The 21,456-nt window shown below is 45.4% G+C and overlaps 1 protein-coding gene across 1 annotated transcript in view; it reads right to left on the bottom strand.

Annotated features, from left to right (window-relative positions):
* Nucleotides 1-21,456, bottom strand: part of TG (thyroglobulin) — a 399,523-nt gene that overhangs the window by 90,991 nt on the left and 287,076 nt on the right. Inside the window, exon 42 of the mRNA XM_073632844.1 lies at nucleotides 1,046-1,210. Within this exon, the coding sequence (XP_073488945.1) occupies nucleotides 1,046-1,210 (165 nt within the window). The remainder of the gene's footprint in view (nucleotides 1-1,045; nucleotides 1,211-21,456) is intronic.

Raw genomic sequence — 21,456 nt, 5'->3', positions numbered from 1 at the left:
GCAACAACAAATTATTATTATTATACAGGATTTATATAGTTTACGCAGCGCTTTACAACATCGGGGAAGATGGTACAATTACAATACAATTCAATACAGGAGGGATCAGAGGGCCCTGCTCGTTAGAGCTTACAATCTAGAAGGGAGGGTCAAGTGGTAGTAGCTGTGGGGGATGATCAGATGGACAAAATGAAAATACAATTGTTAGGTGTGGGTAGGATAAGCTTCTCTGAAGAGAAGGGTTTTCAGGGATCATCTAAAAGATAATAAAGTAGGAGATAGATGGACAGATTGGGGTAAGGAGTTCCATAGGATTGGAGAGGCTCTGGAAAAGTCCTGGAGTCGAGCATAGGAGGAGGTGATAAGGGAGTTAGGAGAGCAGGAGGTCTTTAGAAGAACGAAGAGAATGAGTAGGTTGGTATTTAGAGACTAGGTCAGTGATGTAGTTGGGGGCAGAGTTGTGGATAGCTTTGTAGGTAGTTGTTAGTATTTTGAATTTAATTAGTTGGATGAGTGGAAGTCAGTGTAGGGATTGACAGGGAGGAGTAGCAGACGCTGAGCGATTGGTAAGGCGGATGAGTCTGGCAGCGGCATTCATGATGGATTGAAGAGGTGATAGACTATGTAGAGGTAAGCCAATGAGAAGGGAGTTGCAGTAGTCGAGGTGAGAGATGACCAGTGAGTGAATTAAGAGCTTTGTGGTGTGATTGGTTAGAAAGGGGCGTATTTTGGAGATGTTGCGGAGGTTGAGGCGGCAGGATTTGGACAGTGATTGGACGTGGGGGCTTAAAGGAGAGTTCAGAGTCCAGGACTACAAATGATTATGTGTATTGCTGCGGTAGGCAGGGTGGCAGTCTGGGATCCTTTAAGGTGTAACCGAATGGCCGAACTACCGTGTTCCACCCCAAGCAACCTGCTACCCTTGGCCACAGTTGGCTACACCAAAACCCCTGGCTTGGTTGCTCATCCTACTGGAAGCAACAATACAATTTTATTTAAAATAACAAAATATAAAAACTTTTATCATTCCATCATTCTCCATTACCTTGGTCTGGGCAGCGTTAAGGGCGATGGCGTCCACTTTGCCCAAACACGCCAGTGTTCCTTCATCATCTGTTGCTGGACAGCCCACCTCCTCTGCCAAGAACTTCACCTGCTCCTGTGCTCTTCTCCCACTGACGGTCAACATTGGAGAAAAGGCCGAACCTCCCTGAAATTCAGAAACAGATTTGTCTGTATAAATGCATCCCTAAAAAATGGAAATGTAACTGTTTCCCAGACTTGTCTATTAATGTTGAACACTTTAGCGGCGCACAGCAATTTTTTTTTTATAGTATAAACTATACATATATTATTATATTTTATTTCTATTAAATAACATTTCTAGTCATATGATGTTAATAACAAGAGTCCCCCTTTACATCAGAGTCCACAGAGTTCCCCTTTTACATCTGAACTCGCAAAGTTCCCTTTCACTGTAAGGGAGGAGTCTGCAGACTCTGATGTAAGGGAGGAGGAGGTGCTTTTGTTACCACTACTATTCCTTTATATTGGCTTTTGGAATTTACAAATGCAGCAATTTAGAAATCAGATGAAACGTTTAGTGCTGGAAAACACTTTTTGATAGATAAAAAGTGCATTTTATATACAACTATATAGATCAGACCAAAATGAGGGATAAATGAGGAGGAATGAGGGACAGAGGGACATTGTTCCAAATCAGGGACAGTTGGGAGCTATGCAACCCTAGTCTTATTACATCTTACAATGTATACTATTCAACTACCCTGCTATGGTTGGATTCACTACTGCATTGCAGTAACAATTGCTTTACTTTAACCAATTAAGGATCGGGCCAATTTTTCAAACGTGTTGTTTACAAGTTAAAATCAGTTTTTTTTTGCTAGGAAATTACTTAGAACCCCCAAACATTATATATTTTGTTTTTTCAGACACCCTAGAGAATACAATGGCGGTCGTTGCAATACTTTATGTCACACCGTATTTGCGCAGCGGTCTTACAAGTGCAATTTTTTGGGAAAAAATACACTTTTTTAAATTCAAAAATAAGACAACAGTAAAGTTAGCCCAATTTTTTTCAATACTGTGAAAGATAGTGTTACGCCGAGTAAATTGATACCCAACATGTCACACTTCAAAATTGCGCCCGCTCGTGGAATGGCGACAAACTTTGGCACTTAAAAACCTCCAATGGCGATGTTTAAATTTCTACAGGTTACCAGTTTTGAGTTACAGAGAAAGTCTAGTGCTAGAATTATTGCTCTCGCTCTAACGATCGCGGCCATACCTCACATGTGTGGTTTGAACCCCGCTTTCATATGCGGGTGCTACTCACGTCTGCACGCGAGCGGGACGGGGCACTTTTTTTTTTCTTATTTGTTTTACTTTTTATTTTTAAAAAATGTTTTTTGGATTCATTTTATTCCTATTACAAGGAATGTAAACATCCCTTGTGATAGAAAAAAGCATGACAGGACCTCTTAAATATGAGATCTGGGGTCAAAAAGACCTCAGATCTCATATTTACACTAAAATGCAATATAAAAATATAAATTATTAAATAAATAAATAAATGTCTTTAACCTCTTGCTTACCAGGCACTTAAACTCTTTCCTGCCCAGACCAATTTTTAGCTTTCAGCGCTGTGACACTTTGAGGCCGGGTTCACACCTATGCGAATTAAATGCGCGATTTCCCCGCATCCAATTCGCATAGCAGGAGAATGTGACTGGCTCCCTATGGAGCCGGTTCACATATCTCCGTTGCGGCTGAGGAGCGCACTGTACAGAAACGCTTCTGCGTCCCTGTTTCAGGGCTGAATTCAGGCAAAGATTCAGCCCTGATTCGTCCCTGAAACGGGGAACAGGGACGCACAGCTCTCCTGTGCGATCCGCAGCGGGTTACAGTGTGAACCCGGCCTGAATGACAATTGCGCGGTCATGCTACACTGTACCCATATGACATTTTTATCTTTTTTTTCACACAAATGGAGCTTTCTTTTGTTGGTATTTAATCACCACTGGGGTTTTTATTGTTTGCTAAACAAACAAAAAAAGATGGACATTTTTGAAAAAGAAAAAAAAACGTTTCATAGTTTGTTATAAGATTTTGCAAACGGGTAATTTTTCTCCTTCATTGATATTTGCTGATGAGGCGGCACTGATGGGCACAGATAAGGCGACACTGATATGCACTGATAACTGACTGCAATGATGGGTGGCACTGATAGATGTCACTGATGGGCACTGATAGGTGTCACTGATAGATGGCACTGATGGGCACTGATAGATGGCACTGATGGGCACTGATAGATGGCACTGGTAGGTGGTATTGATAGGCAGCACTGGTGATGAGGCACTGATTGGTGACATTTATAGGTGGCACTGTGGGCACTGATGGGTGGTACTGTTGGCACTGGTAGGTGGCGCTGGTGGGCACTGGTAGGCGGCACTGTTGTGCACTGGTAGGTGGCACAAGTGGGCACAGAAGCCTCTGCAGAGGCTCTCCACGATCGGGACTAATGTCCCTCTCACAGCCGCCGGTGATCGGCTACCAGCGTTAGAAGAAAAAATAGCCGATTACCGGCTCTGTTTACATCACATGATCAGCTGTCATTGGCTGACAGCTGATCACGTGGTAAGGGGTGGTTGGGATCGACCCCCTTACTCCGATCTGCGATCACCCGAGTCTCATAGACTCGCTGATCACAGGGCGCACAGGCCGCTCGAGCACAGGAGGACGTCTATGGACGCCCTCCCAGCATAGTAGGTCCGCGCTGTAGCTGTCATTCGGCTATAGCGCGGACGGGAAGAGGTTAAAAAAAATTCCCCCTTTAAGACGTTTGACGTTGCTTCCGTCATCCAATGGTACGGAGCGGATTGGGGGCCATCTTCCCTCACTCGGCTCCAGGCCTGTGAGGGGATAGGATCAGATTGTCTCCGCAGCTACCGACGGCTCCGGTAAGAGGCGGAGAAGACCGGAGCACGGCGGGAGAGGTGCCCGCCACGCTCCGGTGGTCTCTGCCGCAGAGACCACTTTTATCTGAAAGCGGACCGCCCGCCGTTTAAGAGGATAGCGGGATTATGGCAGCTATCTGCTGCCATAATTACAGTATTCCACGTCAAATTGCCGACGTATAACGACGGCGGACGGTCCTGTAAGTGGTTAAGGCCCCTTTCACACTTGTGCGACTTTTCCTGCGACTTTGGACATCAGAGCGGCATGACAAATCTTACCCTATGATTCCCAATGATAACCATTCATATCTGTGCACTGCAAGTCGAGCCGACTTCAGAGTAGTCCCTGTACTACTTTGGTACGACTTTGATGCGAGTTGAGGTCCACAGACACAGGCATTCCCTGAAATTGCGGCAAAATCGCATCAAAAACTCAGCAAAGTCACAGCAGTGTGAAAGGGGCCTAAAACCGTATTAAACCCAAACGCAAAACATTTATTTATTATATTGTAGCTTACAAATTCTTAGACGTGATGGCTGCATTAGTTCCCCTTTTTAGGCGTTCATTCTTCTATTTTCATCTGGTGGTCCAGCCAGGAAGTCTGTTGTTTTTCCACAAGCTCAAGCTCTCCAGCAGAATGTATCAGTGTACATGGATGAGACAAACCACCTAAAGTGTTACTATATCAGTCTGTATCAGTGGCGGCTGGTGCAGTATATTTTTGGGGGGAACCGCAAGATTGCCTGCCTGCCACCCCCTCCCTCTGTGGTCGGTCAGTCAGTCAATCGCCCCCCACCGTCCCTCGATCGTTAGCCCCGCACTTCCCCCCTGCTCGGCTTCACCCAGCGTCTCCTCCTCGGCTTCACGGCGGCTTCCCCTGCGTCTTCTCCTCCTCGGCGGCCAATATGGTCACTTCTCCTCTCCGCCAATCGGGTCTCAGGACCCGCTTCCTGATTGGCCGGGAGGAGAATCAGGAAGACAATAGCGAATATTAATTGGCTGTTGTCACACAACTGGATGGACTTTAATCATGTGCTTCTAAAAACAACAACAAAGAAAACCCTATTGGAATCCATGTGTCCGGCACCACGGATGTAGAATAGGGGCCGGGCGCATGGATAAGGGGGGCGGCGCCCCTGTGCCCCGTATGGACGGACCGCCACTGGTCTGTATATGCAGTAAAGCATGCTTGTTATACTCACGGTGGAACCTCTGCATTATGTAAAAAAGGCTGATTGATCCTGTCTTCTCTGATCCTCCCCTTTTTTTTACTGTCCTCAATCTATCTGCTGATAGAACATAGCATTGGAGGCACTCTGCACATGCTCAGTTTGGTATGTATTGCTAGATTTTTTTTGGGGGGGGGGATGGTGCATGTGATCAGTACAGGGCCAATCAGCACTGTCCAGACAGAGGGCTGGGGTTCATGCAGCCTCATAGGACAGTCAGAGCAGAATGAAAACTCCTCCTACAACCTTTAATAAGCGCTAAGTCGGACACTAATAGAAGTCACTGCTATATACTGCTAACTGGAAAAGGTATTTAGCAGTTTATATTTACTAAAATAATTGCATTCCCGTGTTCTGTGTACTGTGGGAGATCAGATATAGTGAATGCAGAGTCCTGGGTTTAGTAACACTTTAACACTGGCAGGGGTGACTAAAATGATCAGCTTTTATTTATTCATACAAAGCTTTTATCTCAAAAGGAAAAAAAAAAAACAGTTTGCCGCAACTGCTTATAAAGCAAAAGCTGGAGTTTGGCTTCAGTTTGTTAGTGTATCTTAATTTGCTAATACATTTAAAGCGGAGTTCCACCCAGAAGTGGAACTTCCGCTTATCTGATCCCCCCCCCCCCTCAGGTGCCACATTTGGCACCTTTCAGGAGGGGATGGGGGGACGGGTACCTGTCTTTTACAGGTACCCTGTCCCCACTTCCGGGAGTATTACGTCACCGCTCGGTCCCCTCCTCCTTCCTCCTCCCTCCTCTTCTGCCGGGCCAGTGAGAGAGCGCCGCGCGCTTCCATGCCTACCAACTATTTGAGATGGGAACGAGGGACACCTAAGGATATGCAGGCATAGGACACACCCCCTGCCACGCCCCCTTAAAGGTGAAATATACAAAAAAATGATTAGTTAAACCCACAAGTGCTTTTTTTTACCACTACTATTCCTTTATATTGGCTTTTGAAATGTACAAATGCAGCAATTTAGAAATCAGATGAAAGGTTTAGCACAGGGAAACACTTTTTTGAAAGATAAAAAGTACATTTTATATACATCTATAGAGATCAGACCAAAATGAGGGACAAATAGGGAGGAATGAGGGACAGAGGGACATTCCTCCAAATCAGGGACAGTTGGGAGCTATGCGCTTTGCGCATGTGCAGTAGGGGTGTAAAGCGCTTGCGCATGCGCCGTAAAGCCTACACTGCCAGATACCCTTACCAGCAATGGCGGCGGCAGCGCCCGACCAGCCGATGGAAACTTCAGCTGTGGTGCCGACATCACGGCACTCCAGGACAGGTAAGTGTCCCAATGTTAAAAGTCAGCAGCTACAGTATGTGTATCTGCTTACTTTTAATTTTTAAAGGGGCGTGCGGAGCTCCGCTTTAACACTATCCTCCCTCCAGACTGACAAAGCTGTTGTCTGTTGTCCCTCCTGTGCTCATTCCTCCAGAGTTGTGTCTCACTAATACAGGAGGTGTGTTACTGGCCAGATGAAAACAGAGGGAAAAGCCTAAAAAAAAAAAAAAGAATGCAGCCACCACCAATGACTGGAAAGCTGCAATATATTACATTTTTGGTTTGGGGTTTAATAGCACTTTAGCCCCTCTTCATCCAGAACAAATCCATTCTCCTATGTACAACCCGTTGTGCAAAGATGTATGACAAACCTACGTCCTGCATGTTGGGAAACACTGTAGCACGGAAAAGATCTTTCAGGAACAAAAACAATGAAATACTAATATTATAATATAACATATAAGATAACGATTGCGTCCCATTTTGCAAGATTTACCAAAAATGAGCGATTCTTAGAGAATTCTGTTAAAATAAGAAAGTTTGCAAATATCCTTCTTGCAAAAGTTTGTAGCTCTATCTAAAATTAGTCACTTCCTCCAACTGTAAATTCAGATAGCGTGAGTTTAAGGAAGTTGGAATTGACACGTTGGCCTGTTATCTGAGCTGCAGATTGTGTTGAGGCGGACGGAGGGATGGTGGACAAGATGAATCTATAATGATGTCTGACACAGTGGCGGCCCGTCCATTAGGGGGCGCTGGAGCGCCACCCCCTCTATCCACGTCCGCCACCCCCATTGCTCTATCCACGACTGCCACCCTCATGCTCTATCCACGGCCGCCACCCCCATTGCTCTATCAACGGCCGCCACCCCCATTGCTCTATCAACAGCCGCCACTCCCATTGCTCTATCAACGGCCGCCACCCCCATGCTCTATCTACAGCCGCCACCCCCATGCAATAATCCACGCCCGCCATCCCCATCCTCTATCCACGGCCGCCACCCCCATGCTCTATCCACGTCCGCAACCCCCATGCTCTATCCACGTCCGCCACCCCCATGCTCTATCCACGGCTGCCACCCCAATGCTCTATCCACGACCGCCACCCCAATGCAATAATCCACGTCCGCCACCTCCATGCTCTATCAACGGCCACCACTCCCATTGCTCTATCAACGGCCGCCACCCCCATTGCTCTATCAACGGCCGCCACCCCCATGCTCTATCTACAGCCGCCACCCCCATGCAATAATCCATGCCCGCCACCCCCATCCTCTATCCACAGCCGCCACCCCCATGCTCTATCCACGGCCGCCACCCCCATGCTCTATCCACGTCCGCCACCCCCATGCTCTATCCAAGTCCGCCACCCCCATGCTCTATCCACGTCCGCCACCCCCATGCTCTATCCACAGTCGCCACCCCCATGCTCTATCCACGGCTGCCACCCCCATGCTCTATCCACGGCCGCCACCCCCATGCTCTATCCACAGCCGCCACCCCCATGCTCTATCCACAGCCGCCACCCCCATGCTCTATCCACGACCGCCACCCCCATGTTCTATCCACGTCCGCCACCCTCATGCTCTATCCACGTCCGCCACCCCCATGCTCTATCTACGTCCGCCACCCCCATGCTCTATCCACATCCGCCACCCCCATGCTCTATCCACGTCCGCCACCCCCATGCTCTATCCACAGCCGCCACCCCCATGCTCTATCCACGACCGCCACCCCCATGTTCTATCCACGTCCACCACCCTCATGCTCTATCCACGTCCGCCACCCCCATGCTCTATCTACGTCCGCCACCCCCATGCTCTATCCACGTCCACCACCCCCATGCTCTATCCACGCCCCCACCCCCATTGCTCTATCCATGTCCGCCACCCCCATGCTCTATCCACGGCTGCCACCCCAATGCAATAATCCACGTCGGCCACCCCCATGCTCTATCCACGTCCACCACCCCCATGCTCTATCCACGCCCCCACCCCCATTGCTCTATCCATGTCCGCCACCCCCATGCTCTATCCACGGCTGCCACCCCAATGCAATAATCCACGTCGGCCACCCCCATGCTCTATCCACGTCCACCACCCCCATGCTCTATCCACGCCCGCCACCCCCATTGCTCTATCCATGTCCGCCACCCCCATGCTCTATCCACGGCTGCCACCCCAATGCAATAATCCACGTCCGCCACCCCCATGCTCTATCCACGGCTGCCACCCCCATGCTCTATCCACGGCCGCCACCCCCATGCTCTATCCACGGCCGCCACCCCCATGCTCTATCCACGGCCGCCACCCCCATGCTCTATCCACATCCGCCACCCCCATGCTCTATCCACGTCCGCCACCCTCATGCTCTATCCACGGCCGCCACCCCCATGCTCTATCCACGGCCGCCACCCCCATGCTCTATCCACAGCCGCCACCCCCATGCTCTATCCACAGCCGCCACCCCCATGCTCTATCCACGTCCGCCACCCCCATGCTCTATCCACGTCGGCCACCCCCATGCTCTATCCACGCCCGCCACCCCCATGCTCTATCCACGTCCGCCACCCCCCTGCTCTATCCACGTCCGCCACCCCCCTGCTCTATCCACGTCCGCCACCCCCATGCTCTATCCACGGCCGCCACCCCCATGCTCTATCCACGTCCGCCACCCCCATGCTCTATTCACATCGGCCACCCCCATGCTCTATCCATGCCCGCCACCCCCATGCTCTATCCACGTCCGCCACCCCCCTGCTCTATCCATGTCCTCCACCCCCCTGCTCTATCCATGTCCGCCACCCCCATGCTCTATCCACGTCCGCCACCCCCATGCTCTATCCACGGCCGCCACCCCCATGCTCTATCCATGGCCGCCAACCCCATGCTCTAAGCAGAGCATTGCCCCAGGAGCCCACCCAGGTGTTACAAAAGCAAGTGAATATTCGCTATTGAAACGCTGATTCTTAATCCAGGCCAATCAGAAGCAGGTCTGAGACCCGTTTTCCGATTGGCCGAAAAGAGAAGAGTGCCAATTGGCTGCTGAGGAGAAGGGAGGAAACGGAAACCCCTGCGTTGCCCGTGGAGAGCAGGGGAAGGGAAAGCCATCGCCAAGCAAGGGAAGCCACCGATTATGACTGTTAATTGCACATACGTGTACAGTATGTTCTTCTTCTCTGATTTAGCCCCGGTTCACATTGGAGCGATTTGGCATGCAATTTGATATGTCAAATCGTGTGCCAAAGCGGCGGCTATTGCCAGCAATGGCACCGCCTTAATCGTGACCATGGACGCAGCAGCAGCAGGGCTCGGGAGCACGCTCGTTCGGAAGTCCCCTTTGGAATGCGGGTCTCCGAGGGGGCACTCGATGTGGGGAGGAGCCAGGAGCGGTGCTGGGGGACCCCAGAAGAGGAGGATCGGGGGCCACTCTGTGCAAAACCCTTACACAGAGGAGGTAAGTATAACATGTTTGTTATTTTTTAAAAAATGAACCTTTAGTCCCTCCTAGTGTGTCTTCACTTTTTACAAAGCAGCTGAATTCCTGGAATTCGGCTTTAACCCCGTGCACTCCGGGGCAATTTTGACATTTTTCACATACATGTTAAAATCAGCATTTCTTTGAAAGAGAATTTCTTAGAAACCCCCCCCCCCCCCCCCAAAAAAAAAAACATTGTATATTTTCTGGAAGCGCAGTGGAAAATAAAATGGTGGGTGTTGCAATTTTTTTTAATGTTGCACAATATTTGCACAGCGGGTTATCAAAAGGCACATTTTCAGAAAAAAAAAAAAAATCACAATTAAATGAATTTTAGCGCACACAAACACAATGCAATACACATTTTCTTTGGAAAAATATAAAAGATGATGTTGCATCCAGTAAATAGATACCAAAGATGTCAAGATTAAAAACTGCGCATGCCTGTGAAATTGCAACAAACGACGGTACCTAAAATTGTCCATTGCTGATGCTTTAAAAGCCTTTACAGGTTATCAGTTTATATTAATTGCAATTTATGGCCCTAGAATTTGTGCCCTCAATCCGATGTTTGCAACAATACCTCACATGTGTGGTGTAAACACATATGCATGTTGAAGCTACATGCGTGTTTGCACTTGCATACCTCCCAACTTTTTGAGATGGGAATGAGGGACACCTATCAGCAAAAGCATGCAGGCATAGGACACACCCCTTGTCACGCCCCCTTAAAGGAGAATTGTACAAAAAAATCAAGATTGGTTAAACCCACAAGGGCTTTTTTTTTTACCACTATTATTCCTTTATATTGGCTTTTGGAATTTACAAATGCAGCAAATTAGAAATCAGATGAAAGGTTTAGTGCTGGAAAACACTTTTTGATAGATAAAAAGTGCATTTTATATACATCTCTATAGATCAGACCAAAATGAGGGACAAATGAGGAGGAATGAGGGACAGAGGGACATTGCTCCAAATCAGGGACAGTCCCTCAAAATCAGGGACAGTTGGGATCTATGGCACTTGCATGGATACTTGAGGGGAACGGGAGGTGCTTTTAAAACATTTTTATTATTATTTCTTGTATTCATTTTTTTTTTACAGTTTTTATTTTCAATTTAACTTTGTTGTTAACACAAGGGGTTAAACAAGCCACCTTGTGATAGCTTTGGGCAATGGCACGTCCTCTTTAGGGAGACAGGAGGGGTCTATTAGATCCCTGCTATCACCCCTGCCCTTCCAAGCAGCTGATCAAACACACATTGTGCTTTCCTGGATGCAACAGCCAGGAAATCACATCTCTGAAACCGCAAGTGATGAAATTCCTTGTTGCTTCCAGCATCAGTCATCACAGGGGAGATGGGGGAACATATGTTCCTCCGTTTCTTCTGTGGGCAGCCATCCCGACCGCTTAAGTATGGGAGAGCCCAGGAACCACCTCAAGCAGCACTGGGAGGGGTTGCTACTGAGGAGGGTCCGCACCCCCCTGCCACCCCCCTAGAGACGCCACTGCCAGTGATATCTTCACAGGAACTCTTTGCTTATCTATGCAATGCAGGCAAATCATGGTTGTAGGAGACACTAGAAGGGTGCTATAGATAGTTTCCTGAAAACATCCCAGCACTCTGCCTCAGTACTCCTCTCAAAAGCCCTCAGCCCTGACATAAGCAGTGCGCTGGCTCTTGGGAGGAGTTCTGCGAATATCAAAACGCCTTGATGGTTATGGGAACCTGAAGGCAGTTACAAGAGTTTTCCTTTAAATTGTTATGCACATTGTAGGTTTATTTAAAGGAAGGTTCTATGGTCAAAGCGACATTGTAATAAAAATATATCCATTTTGCCGACCGACCCATAGCAGATTTACTGCTACAGGGCGGCCGCGCTGCGCAGGATCACACACACACACACACACACACACACACACACACACACACACATATATATATATATGTGTGTGTGTGTGTGTGATTCTGCACTCCTGGGTATGATTTTACACAGCAGGAGCTGATCAGCGGGTCCGTCCGATGTCCGCCGGCACCCGCTGATCGTTCAGGATACAGGCAGAACAGCGGTCTTCCTATGTAAAAAAGGCAGACTGCCGTTCTGTGAGTATAGAAGGCATGGATCCTGTGTCTCTGCAAAGAAGAAACACCGATCCATGTCTTCCACTAGTAAAAGCACCTCCCCCACAGTTAGAAAACACAGGTTAGGCACACAGTTAACCCTTTGATCGCCCCTGATGTTAACCCCTTCCCAGCCAGTGTCATTAGTACAGTGACAGTGCATATTTTTTAGCACTGATCACTGTATTAGTGTCACTGGTTCCCAAAAAAGTGTCAAAAGCGTCAGTGTCCAATTTGTCCATCGCAATATTGCAGTCTATAAATCGCTGATCGCCGCCATTACTAGTAGAAAAAAATAAATAAATAAAAGTTCCACAAAAATAATCCAAAGTTGTAGACGCTATAACTTTTGCGTAAACCAATCAATATACACTTATTGGGATTTTTTTTTACCAAAAATATGTAGCAGAATACATATTGGCCTAAATTGATGAAGAAATTTGATTTTTTACATTTTTTTATTGGATATGTTTTATAACATATTTGTAAAAAAATATTGTTTTCTTTTTTTAATTGTCGATCCTATTTTGTTTATAGCGAAAAAAAAAAAATAACGCAGAGGTGATCAAATACCATCAAAAGAAAGCTCTATCTGTGGGGAAAAAAAAGGACATAAATTTTATTAGGGTACAGCATTGCAGGACCACGCACAATGCTTAAACTAACGCAGTGCCATATTACAAAAAATGGCCTGGTCAGGAAAGGGGTAAATCTATACAATAGTTATTTCTGACAATCCAAAATGAGCTTACTTGAAAAATCTCCTTTTATGTTGTGAGTTCTGCCTGTCTGCTGGCTGTCTCTTTCCACACCTTACTGGATCCCCGGCATGCTTTGCAGCTTCTCCTCCATTTCTAAGGACTACATATCCCATGGTACCTAGCTGCCTGCCAGCAGTGATTCCTGTACTGACTCCGCCTCCTAAAACTCCTCCTCTCAGCACCTCTGTAGATCAGAAGGCAAAATTCAGGGAAGCAAATGTGTGGGGATCTTTGCAAAGTAAGTTTACAAACCAGTGGCAGCTGGTGCTCAAAATTTTTGGGGGCTGCAAACAAACTGAAAAATTCTGAAAAAAAAACATCAAATGCAGCCTCACTGTGCTATCAAATGCAGGCACTGTGCCCCATCAATTGCAGCCACTGTGCCTCATCATATGCAGCCACTGTGCCCCATCATATGCAACCACTGTGCCCCATCAAATGCAGCCACCGTGCCCCATCAAATGCAAACCACTGTGCCCATCAAATACAGCCACTGTGCCCCATCATATACAGCCACTGTGCCCCATCATATACAGCCACTGTGCCCTATCATATACAGTAGAGCTGCACAATTAATCGTCAAGAATCGTTATCGCGATCTTGATTAAAGTGTTTCACAATTCTTTCTATGCAAAGAATTCTCTCTGCTTTTCTGAAGCCACAGCCCTCAAAAGAAAGGAAGAAAAAAACTGGGCAGTCTGCCAAGAAACAAAACATTCTTTATCAGTTGAACTTAAGCATAAACATTGTAACAATTTGTCAATGGAATAGACTTCCTGTGTAAGTGAAAAAAGTTTAACCACTTAAACACTAAACCTTTTTCTGACATTTTTTGGTTTCAAGTTAAAATAATTTTTTTTTTTTGCTAGAAAATTACTTAGAATCCCCAAACATATATATATTTTTTTAGTAGACACCCTAGAGAATAAAATGGTGTTTGTTGCAATATTTTATGTCACACTGTATTTGCGCAGCGGTCTTTCAAATGCAATTTTTGTGGAAAAAATGAAAAAAAAAAATCTAACCAGTAAAGTTAGCCCATTTTTTTTGTGTATAATGTGAAAGATTTTATGATTTTACGTCGCGAGAATCATGAGAGAATCGTGATCTTTTTATTCTAAGCAAAAAAATCCTGATTCTCATTATGGCCAGAATCGTGCAGCTCTAATATACAGACAATGTGCCCCATCAAATACAGCCACTGTGCCCATCATATGCAGCCACTGTGCCCATCAAATACAGCCGCTGTGCCCATCATATGCAGCCACTGTGCCCATCAAATGCAGCCACTGTGTCCATCAAATACAGCCACTGTGCCCATCAAATGCAGCCATTGTGCCCCATCAAATGCAGCCAATGTGCCCCATCAAATACAGCCACTGTGCCCATCGTATGCAGCCACTGTGCCCATCAAATGCAGCCATTGTGCCCCATCAAATGCAGCCACTGTGCCCATAAAATGCAGCCACTATGCCCCATCATATGCAGCCTCTGTGCCCATCATATGCAGTCTCTGTGCCGATCAAATGCAGCCACTGTGTCCCATCATATGCAGCCACTGTGCCCCATCATATGCAGCCACTGTGCCCCATCAAATGCAGCCTCAATGTGACCCCCCCCCGCCCCACCTGAGCGCCCGCTCGCTGTCTGACCCTACACTTACCCCATCTTGGTGGCGGTCAGGTAGCGGGGGACAGCGGTGAGCTGTGGGACAGGCAGCAGCAGACACCCCCACCACTATAATTCAGGCACCCGGTGTTTTAAAAGGGGCCGGACGCCTGAATAGGGGGTGGCTATGGCGGCCATGGATAGAATTATGCTATGCATGAATCTATCCATTCTACATATAGGGGGGTGGTGTGAAAGAGGGGGTGGTGCCCGTGCACCCTTAATGGACGGGCCGCCCCTGTTACAAACATTAAGATCATTCAGATTGATTGGAGTAGGCTAGAAATAATTTAAATACAATGTGCACATTAGCCACATTAAAGTCGAATGACAGCTACAGTGTGGTCATCCAGTTCTGGGAGGGCATCAAAAGAAGTCCACCCGTGAGAGCTTCTGCTACACACCCGCCATGGCACTCCTTAGGACACAGCTGATCACAGATTGGGGTAAAGGGCCAATCAGTGTCCCTTTACCACGTGATCAGCTGTGTCCAATGACAAATACAAGCTGGTTCCGCCTCATCAGTGCAGCCTATCAGTGCCACCTACCAGTGCCCATCAGTGCCGCCTCTTCAGTGCCCATTAGAGACCATCAGTGCAGCCTCATCAGCGCACTTCAGTAAGAAGAAAAATGACCAGTTTGCAACATTTTATAATAAACTATGAAAAGGTTTTTTTTTTTTTGTTTTTTTTTTTCAAAATTTGGTGTCTTTTTTTCGTGTATTTTATTAAATTAAAAAAACAGTGATTAAATACCACCAAATGAAAGCTCTATTTGTATGGAAAAAATGTTACATTTTGACAGTGGATAAAACTTTAAAGGGCAGCTGCAATGAAACATCTTAAAAAACAAAAATAGGAAATAATCAGCTAAATAGATAATATATAATGCACATTCTCATCATCCACCCACACCAGATGTTTGATAGAGTTGTATAGCAGATAAAGATGTCACGTCTGCAGGCTCTGTGTCACAGCCCCGCCCCCTGTGGACTTCTGCATAACATTACTATACTGAGACCCACCTAAGTTCCTAAGCATTGGTGTTACATATAAGAAACAGATATGGCTTTGGTGTTTAACTCATCAATGCAGAAGCATTAAAGCAATTTGATTGCTTGAATCAGCAAACCTTTTTTTTTGTTTATTTTGTTTTATTGAAGAAATTTGACAAACAAACAGTAATGTGGTAACAATGTTGCATTGCTATTGTATAAGATTCCATGACATCAGCTATGTGTCTCAAGAATAGAGAGGTTTGCAGCAATCTTGTTCAGTTGAATCTCATTTGCGAGTCACCTTTGTCTAATAATTTATTTAACCTCTTGCTTACTGGGCACTTAAACCCCCCTTATGTCCAGAGACTCCAGACCAATTTTCAGCTTTCAGCGCTGATGCACCTTGAATGACAATTGCGCGGTCATACAACACTGTACCCAAATGAAATTTTTATAATTTCTTTTCCCACAAATAGAGCTTTCTTTTGGTGGTATTTGATCACCTCTGCGGTTTTTATTTTTAGTTAAAAAAATTTAAAAAGACCGAATTAAAAAAAAAAAAATTATATATTTTTTTTATATTTTGTTATAAAATTTTGCAAACAGGTAATTTTTCTGTTTATTTGATGTACGCTGATGAGGCTGCACTGATGGGCACCAATAGGTGGCAGTGATGGGCACTGATGGGTGGGAGTGATGGGCACTGATGGGTGGCAATAATGGGCACTGATCGGCACTGGTAGGTTACATTGATAGGCAGCACTGCTAGGTGGCACTGATTGGCACCACTGGTGGGCATTGATAGGTGGCGCTTGTGGGCATTGATAGGTGGCACTCATGGGCATTGATAGGTGGCACTGGTGGGCACTGTGGGCACTGGCAGGAGACAATGGCAGGTGGCACTGGCAGGGGGTACTGGTAGGCACAGATGAGGCAGAATTGCCTCTTCCTCTTCGGGACCGATGTCCCTTGCACATAAGCTGGTGAAAAAAAAACGATTACCGAGCCTTTGTTTACATCATGTGATCAGCTGTCATTGGCTGACAGCTGATCACATGGTAAGGGGCCGGAGCGCATTTATGGCGGTATAACTCTGGCAGTATATTTCCAGCACTCAGTAGATTAAACTCACTGCTGCACTTGAGGATGGCCTTGATAGTGTTTGTGCTGATCTGGATGCTAGATGTCATCTTATGCCTAGTCCTTACTAATAATCACTGTGTGCTTAATTGTTATTACCATTGTTAACCCATTTTATGCTTGCCATGCTCGCGCATGTGTACAGTGTGCCCGTGCCCGCGGGTCCGCAGACTCGATGTCCGCCGGTGTCCCGCGATCGTGTCACGGAGAGGCAGAACGGGGAGATACCTATGTAAACAAGGCATTTCCCTGTTCTGCCTAGTGACATGACAGAGATCACTGTTCTCTGTCATCGGGAGCAGTGATCGCTGTCATGTCAGTGGTAGCCCACCCCCCCCCACAGTTAGAATCACTCCCTAGGACACATTTAACCCCTTGATTGCCCCCTAGTGTTTAACTCCTTCCCTGCCAGTGTCATTTACACAGTAATCTGTGCATTTTTATAGCACTGATCGCTGTATAAATGACAATGGTCCCAAAATAGTGTCAAAAGTGTCCGATGTGTCCGCCATAATGTCGCAGTCATGATAAAAATCGTAGATCACCGCCATTACTAATAAAAAAAAAATAATAATAAAAATGCCATAAATCTATCCCCTATTTTGTAGACGGTATAACTTTTGCGCAAACCAATCAATATACGCTTATTGTGATTTTTTTTTTTACCAAAAATATGTAGAAGAATACATATTGGCCTAAACTGAGGAAAAAATTTGGGGTTTTTTTATATATTTTTTGGGGATAATTTATTATAGCAAAAAGTAAAAAATATTGCTTTTTTTTCAAAATTGTCGCTCTTTTTTTGTTTATAGCGCAAAAAATAACAACTGCAGAGGTGATCAAATACCACCAAAAGAAAGCTCTATTTGTGGAGAAAAAAGGACGTCAATTTTGTTTTGGTGTAACGTCGCACGGCCGTGCAATTGTCAATTAAATCGACGCAGTGCTGAATTGACAAAAAGTGCTCTAGTCAGGAAGGGGGTAAAATCTTTTGGGGCTGAATCGGTTAAGTTTGATTTACTACCTGGTTTGGTGCCTGTTTTCCTTCATATATTGCCACTATTGGGTACTAAGTATTACTTTCAGTGAATTCCCGTGATATTGTATGATTGCACACTCAACCTGTTGTGTCAGAAGGGTTGAGGTTCTTGAGAAGATCAAGACAAAGAACAGAGGAACCATCCTATCCATTGGCTCCTCCTATGGTGGTATTGCTACATATATATCTTTTTTTTAATTTATTTTTCATGGTATCCCCCTACCAGCTTGACACTAGCCACTCTGAATGACTATAAAACAGACAAGCATGAGTTATTATATAAATTAATATGAAAGCCATGTGATAAAACATATCTCAGTGTGCAACTGTTGCTCTTGAAAAAGGCAATGCTGATTGAGGTGACACTTACGCAAAATCTATGGGAAGTTAGCTATGTGTAGAAAGGAAGAAAAAAATATTAAGACACCGTGAGATCAGACCAGGCAATGTTACCCTCCAGAAATAAAAGTCTCTAAAATAAAACTGAGGGCGCTGAGCAGGGGTCTGGTCAGTTTTGGGTCAAATCATCATTGTGTCTCCTAAACCCTAATGCCCCGTACACACGGTCGGACATTGATCGGACATTCCGACAACAAAATCCTTAGATTTTTTCCGACGGATGTTGGCTCAAACTTGTCTTGCATACACACGGTCACACAAAGTTGTCGGAAAATCCGATCGTTCTAAACGCGGTGACGTAAAACACGTACGTCGGGACTATAAACGGGGCGGTAGCCAATAGCTTTCATCTCTTTATTTATTCTGAGCATGCGTGGCACTTTGTGCGTCGGATTTGTGTACACACGATGAGAATTTCCGACAACGGATTTTGTTGTCGGAAAATTTTATAGCAAGCTCTCAAACTTTGTGTGTCGGAAATTCCGATGGAAAATGTGTGATGGAGCCCACACACGGTCGGAATTTCCGACAACAAGGTCCTATCACACATTTTCCGTCGGAAAATCCGACCGTGTGTACGGGGCATAAGGGATGTATTTATAAAAAAAATAATTTGCATAGCAACTCGCCCAGTAAAACTGAATGAACATTTGTTCAGCAATTATGAAAACCAAAAAAAAAAAATGGCAATGGCAGATCTTGTGTAACTATCAGGACAAGTTCTCTTTAAAGCAAGCTTTAAGCCAGGCTTGTCCAACCAGGGTTCTGTGGAGCTTCTTGGGTTCCTAAAGAGGTTTCAAGAGGTTCAGTGAGAAATTACCATTTTTTTTTTTTTTTTTTTTTAGCTACAAGGCGGCATTCTTTCCACTAGTCACCAGTTTAAGAGAGCACTGTACCAACCACAAGTGTAAGTGGTCACTTTTCTACTGGCCACCAATGTAAGGAGCATTTTTCTCTGACCGCCAGTGTAAGGGAGAACTTTTTTACAGACCACCAATGTAAGGTGGCACTTTTCTAATGCCCACCAGTGTAAGGGTCTTTTTTTACCCTGACCAGCAATGTAAAGGGGGCAACTCTTCACTGATTACCAGTGTAAGGGACATGTTCCCACTGATCACCAGTGTAAGGGACATTTTCCCACTGATTACCAGTGTAAGCGGGAACTTTTCAATTGACCGCCAATGTAAGGGAACACTTTTTCACTGACTACCAGTGTACATGATATTTCTCCCTAGATTACCAGTGTAAGGGGCATGTTTTCACTGATCACCAGTATAGGTGGACATCTTTGCACTGAAAGCTGAAAATTGGTCTGGGCAGGAGGGGGGTTTAAGTGCCCAGTAGGCAAGTGGTTAATACTGATCACCAGTGTAAGGAGGGTACTTTTCCACTGGTCATCATTGTAAATCCTTGTTGTCAAATATGCTAAGTAAGCTATATTCCTTTTTTTTTAATTATCCTTTTGTAATATTTTTACTATGGTTTACAACAGGGGTCTCCAACCTTTCTAAACGAAAGGCCACTTTACTGTCCTTCAGAATCTAGGGGGACCATATTGTGACCAGTTGGAGCAAATAATGCCCCCTTTCTTGGTATTAGGAGGAGGAATAGTGTCCCATGGTTGGTGTCAGTGGTAGGAATAGTGCCCAATTGTTGGTGATATAACAAATCCATGGGTCCCAAACAGATTCAAATTTGGTCTGTGAGTTACCCACAATGCTAGACAACCCATCATTCACCATGATCTAGTTTAGTTTGTTGTTGACCAAGTCCAAGGGGATCACTGACTTTTTCCAGCTACTAGCTACAGCTATTCCAGCAGCCAGAAACATTTACAAGAAAGAAAGTATTTTTCAAGAGACATAAGAGGAAGAAATTATTTTCTTGATCTCCTTGGGGTTTTGCAGGGAGTAACCCCCAAAAGGGCCTCTTCAGGGGATTTTTTTAGATTAATCAAGGTTACATTGCAGATAAGGGAATAGACCCTAATCCAAAACCTCCAAACTTTTGGGCACTGCCACCATATGTGATCCATTGCTTGTCCCTATATCCTACCTCACTGTTTATGCTAATATATTGTGAGCTGTAGATATAATAATTATTAGAAGAGGTTCCATCAGACCTGAAAGTTATACAACGGTATCCTCCATGTTAAAATGGTTGAGAAAGGCTGCTCTAAGCTAATCTTTTAAAGGATCAGTCCGCTCAAAGCTTAAATTTCAGTTATAAGCTGGATACCGAGAGGATGAATCACAAACTGAACTTTTATAACCCTGTAGCACAAACTCTTTGACAGAGCATTTGTCAGAGCTCCAGACTATAGCTTCCTCCACCATATTTCCCTCTCGAAAATAAATGTAAATTCTATCATGATGGGCACTCCAATGCACATATAAAATAGAGCAGACCTTTCCTGTGGTGCTCTGTGGCTCTCATTGGCTCCTCCTGTTGACCTCCACCCATTACAAGATACAGTGAATGGAGGTCACCAGGAGTAGGACTGTGCTGACGGTTTGGTTCTCTGGCCGTTTAGCCATTGCCCATACACCCCTGTTCAGAGGGAACCAAGCATCATATAGAGAAGTGGAATTTCTACTGCTTTTATATATAACAGCTTCTTGCTGTCAATGCTTCCTAAGGCTAGGTTCACACCTGTGTGTGAGCGCTTTTCATGCATTTATTGTGTATTTTTATGTGCTTCCATTGAAGTCTACAGACCCAAAATGCACCTTCCTGCATGAAAATAGTTCCTGCACCTCTTCCAAAAATACACTGTAGGAAACTGCATAAATGTGAACAAGACCCATAAGAAACCACGTTAAATTATTTGTTGAGTATCCCCGTGTTTCTGAAAACGCACTAAAAAATGCACAGGAGTGAACCTCAACTAAGAAAGTCATGAGTTCTTGGACCCACTATGTTTCTAACAACAACCATAACCAGCGCATTCTACTTTGCTCCTCTCTTGTCTGTTGTTTACAGGACTCAATAGCTCAAGCTGCAATGTACTCAAATTATTGCATGAATGAATAAATGAATGAGAGGTGTAACTTCATTCAGAGAGTTCCTTAGAAAGTTTTAGCCAAGGAGAAGGAGCCTGAAAGCACACCACAGCCAGTGCTGTACTTTTTTTTCTATAAAAAAAAAAGAAAATGCTCTGAGAATTCTGTGAAGCTTTTGTTATATATATATTAGAAGGCCAGTATGGTGGCCTGAATTTATGGGAGGAGCCCGGTGGGTATTTAAGCTCACCACTCGCCCTTGCTCTCTGTCGGTTCCAGTGCGCAATACCCTCCCTCCCATTCCCCTTTTTTTACAACATTTCTCAGCACACTTTCCTCCACAATTA

The sequence above is a fragment of the Aquarana catesbeiana genome, linkage group LG05 (assembly GCF_042186555.1).
Source record: "Aquarana catesbeiana isolate 2022-GZ linkage group LG05, ASM4218655v1, whole genome shotgun sequence".
NCBI lineage: Eukaryota > Metazoa > Chordata > Amphibia > Anura > Ranidae > Aquarana > Aquarana catesbeiana.
The sequence above is the reverse complement of the archived record's forward strand: the minus strand, read 5'-3'. Positions and strand labels throughout refer to the sequence as shown.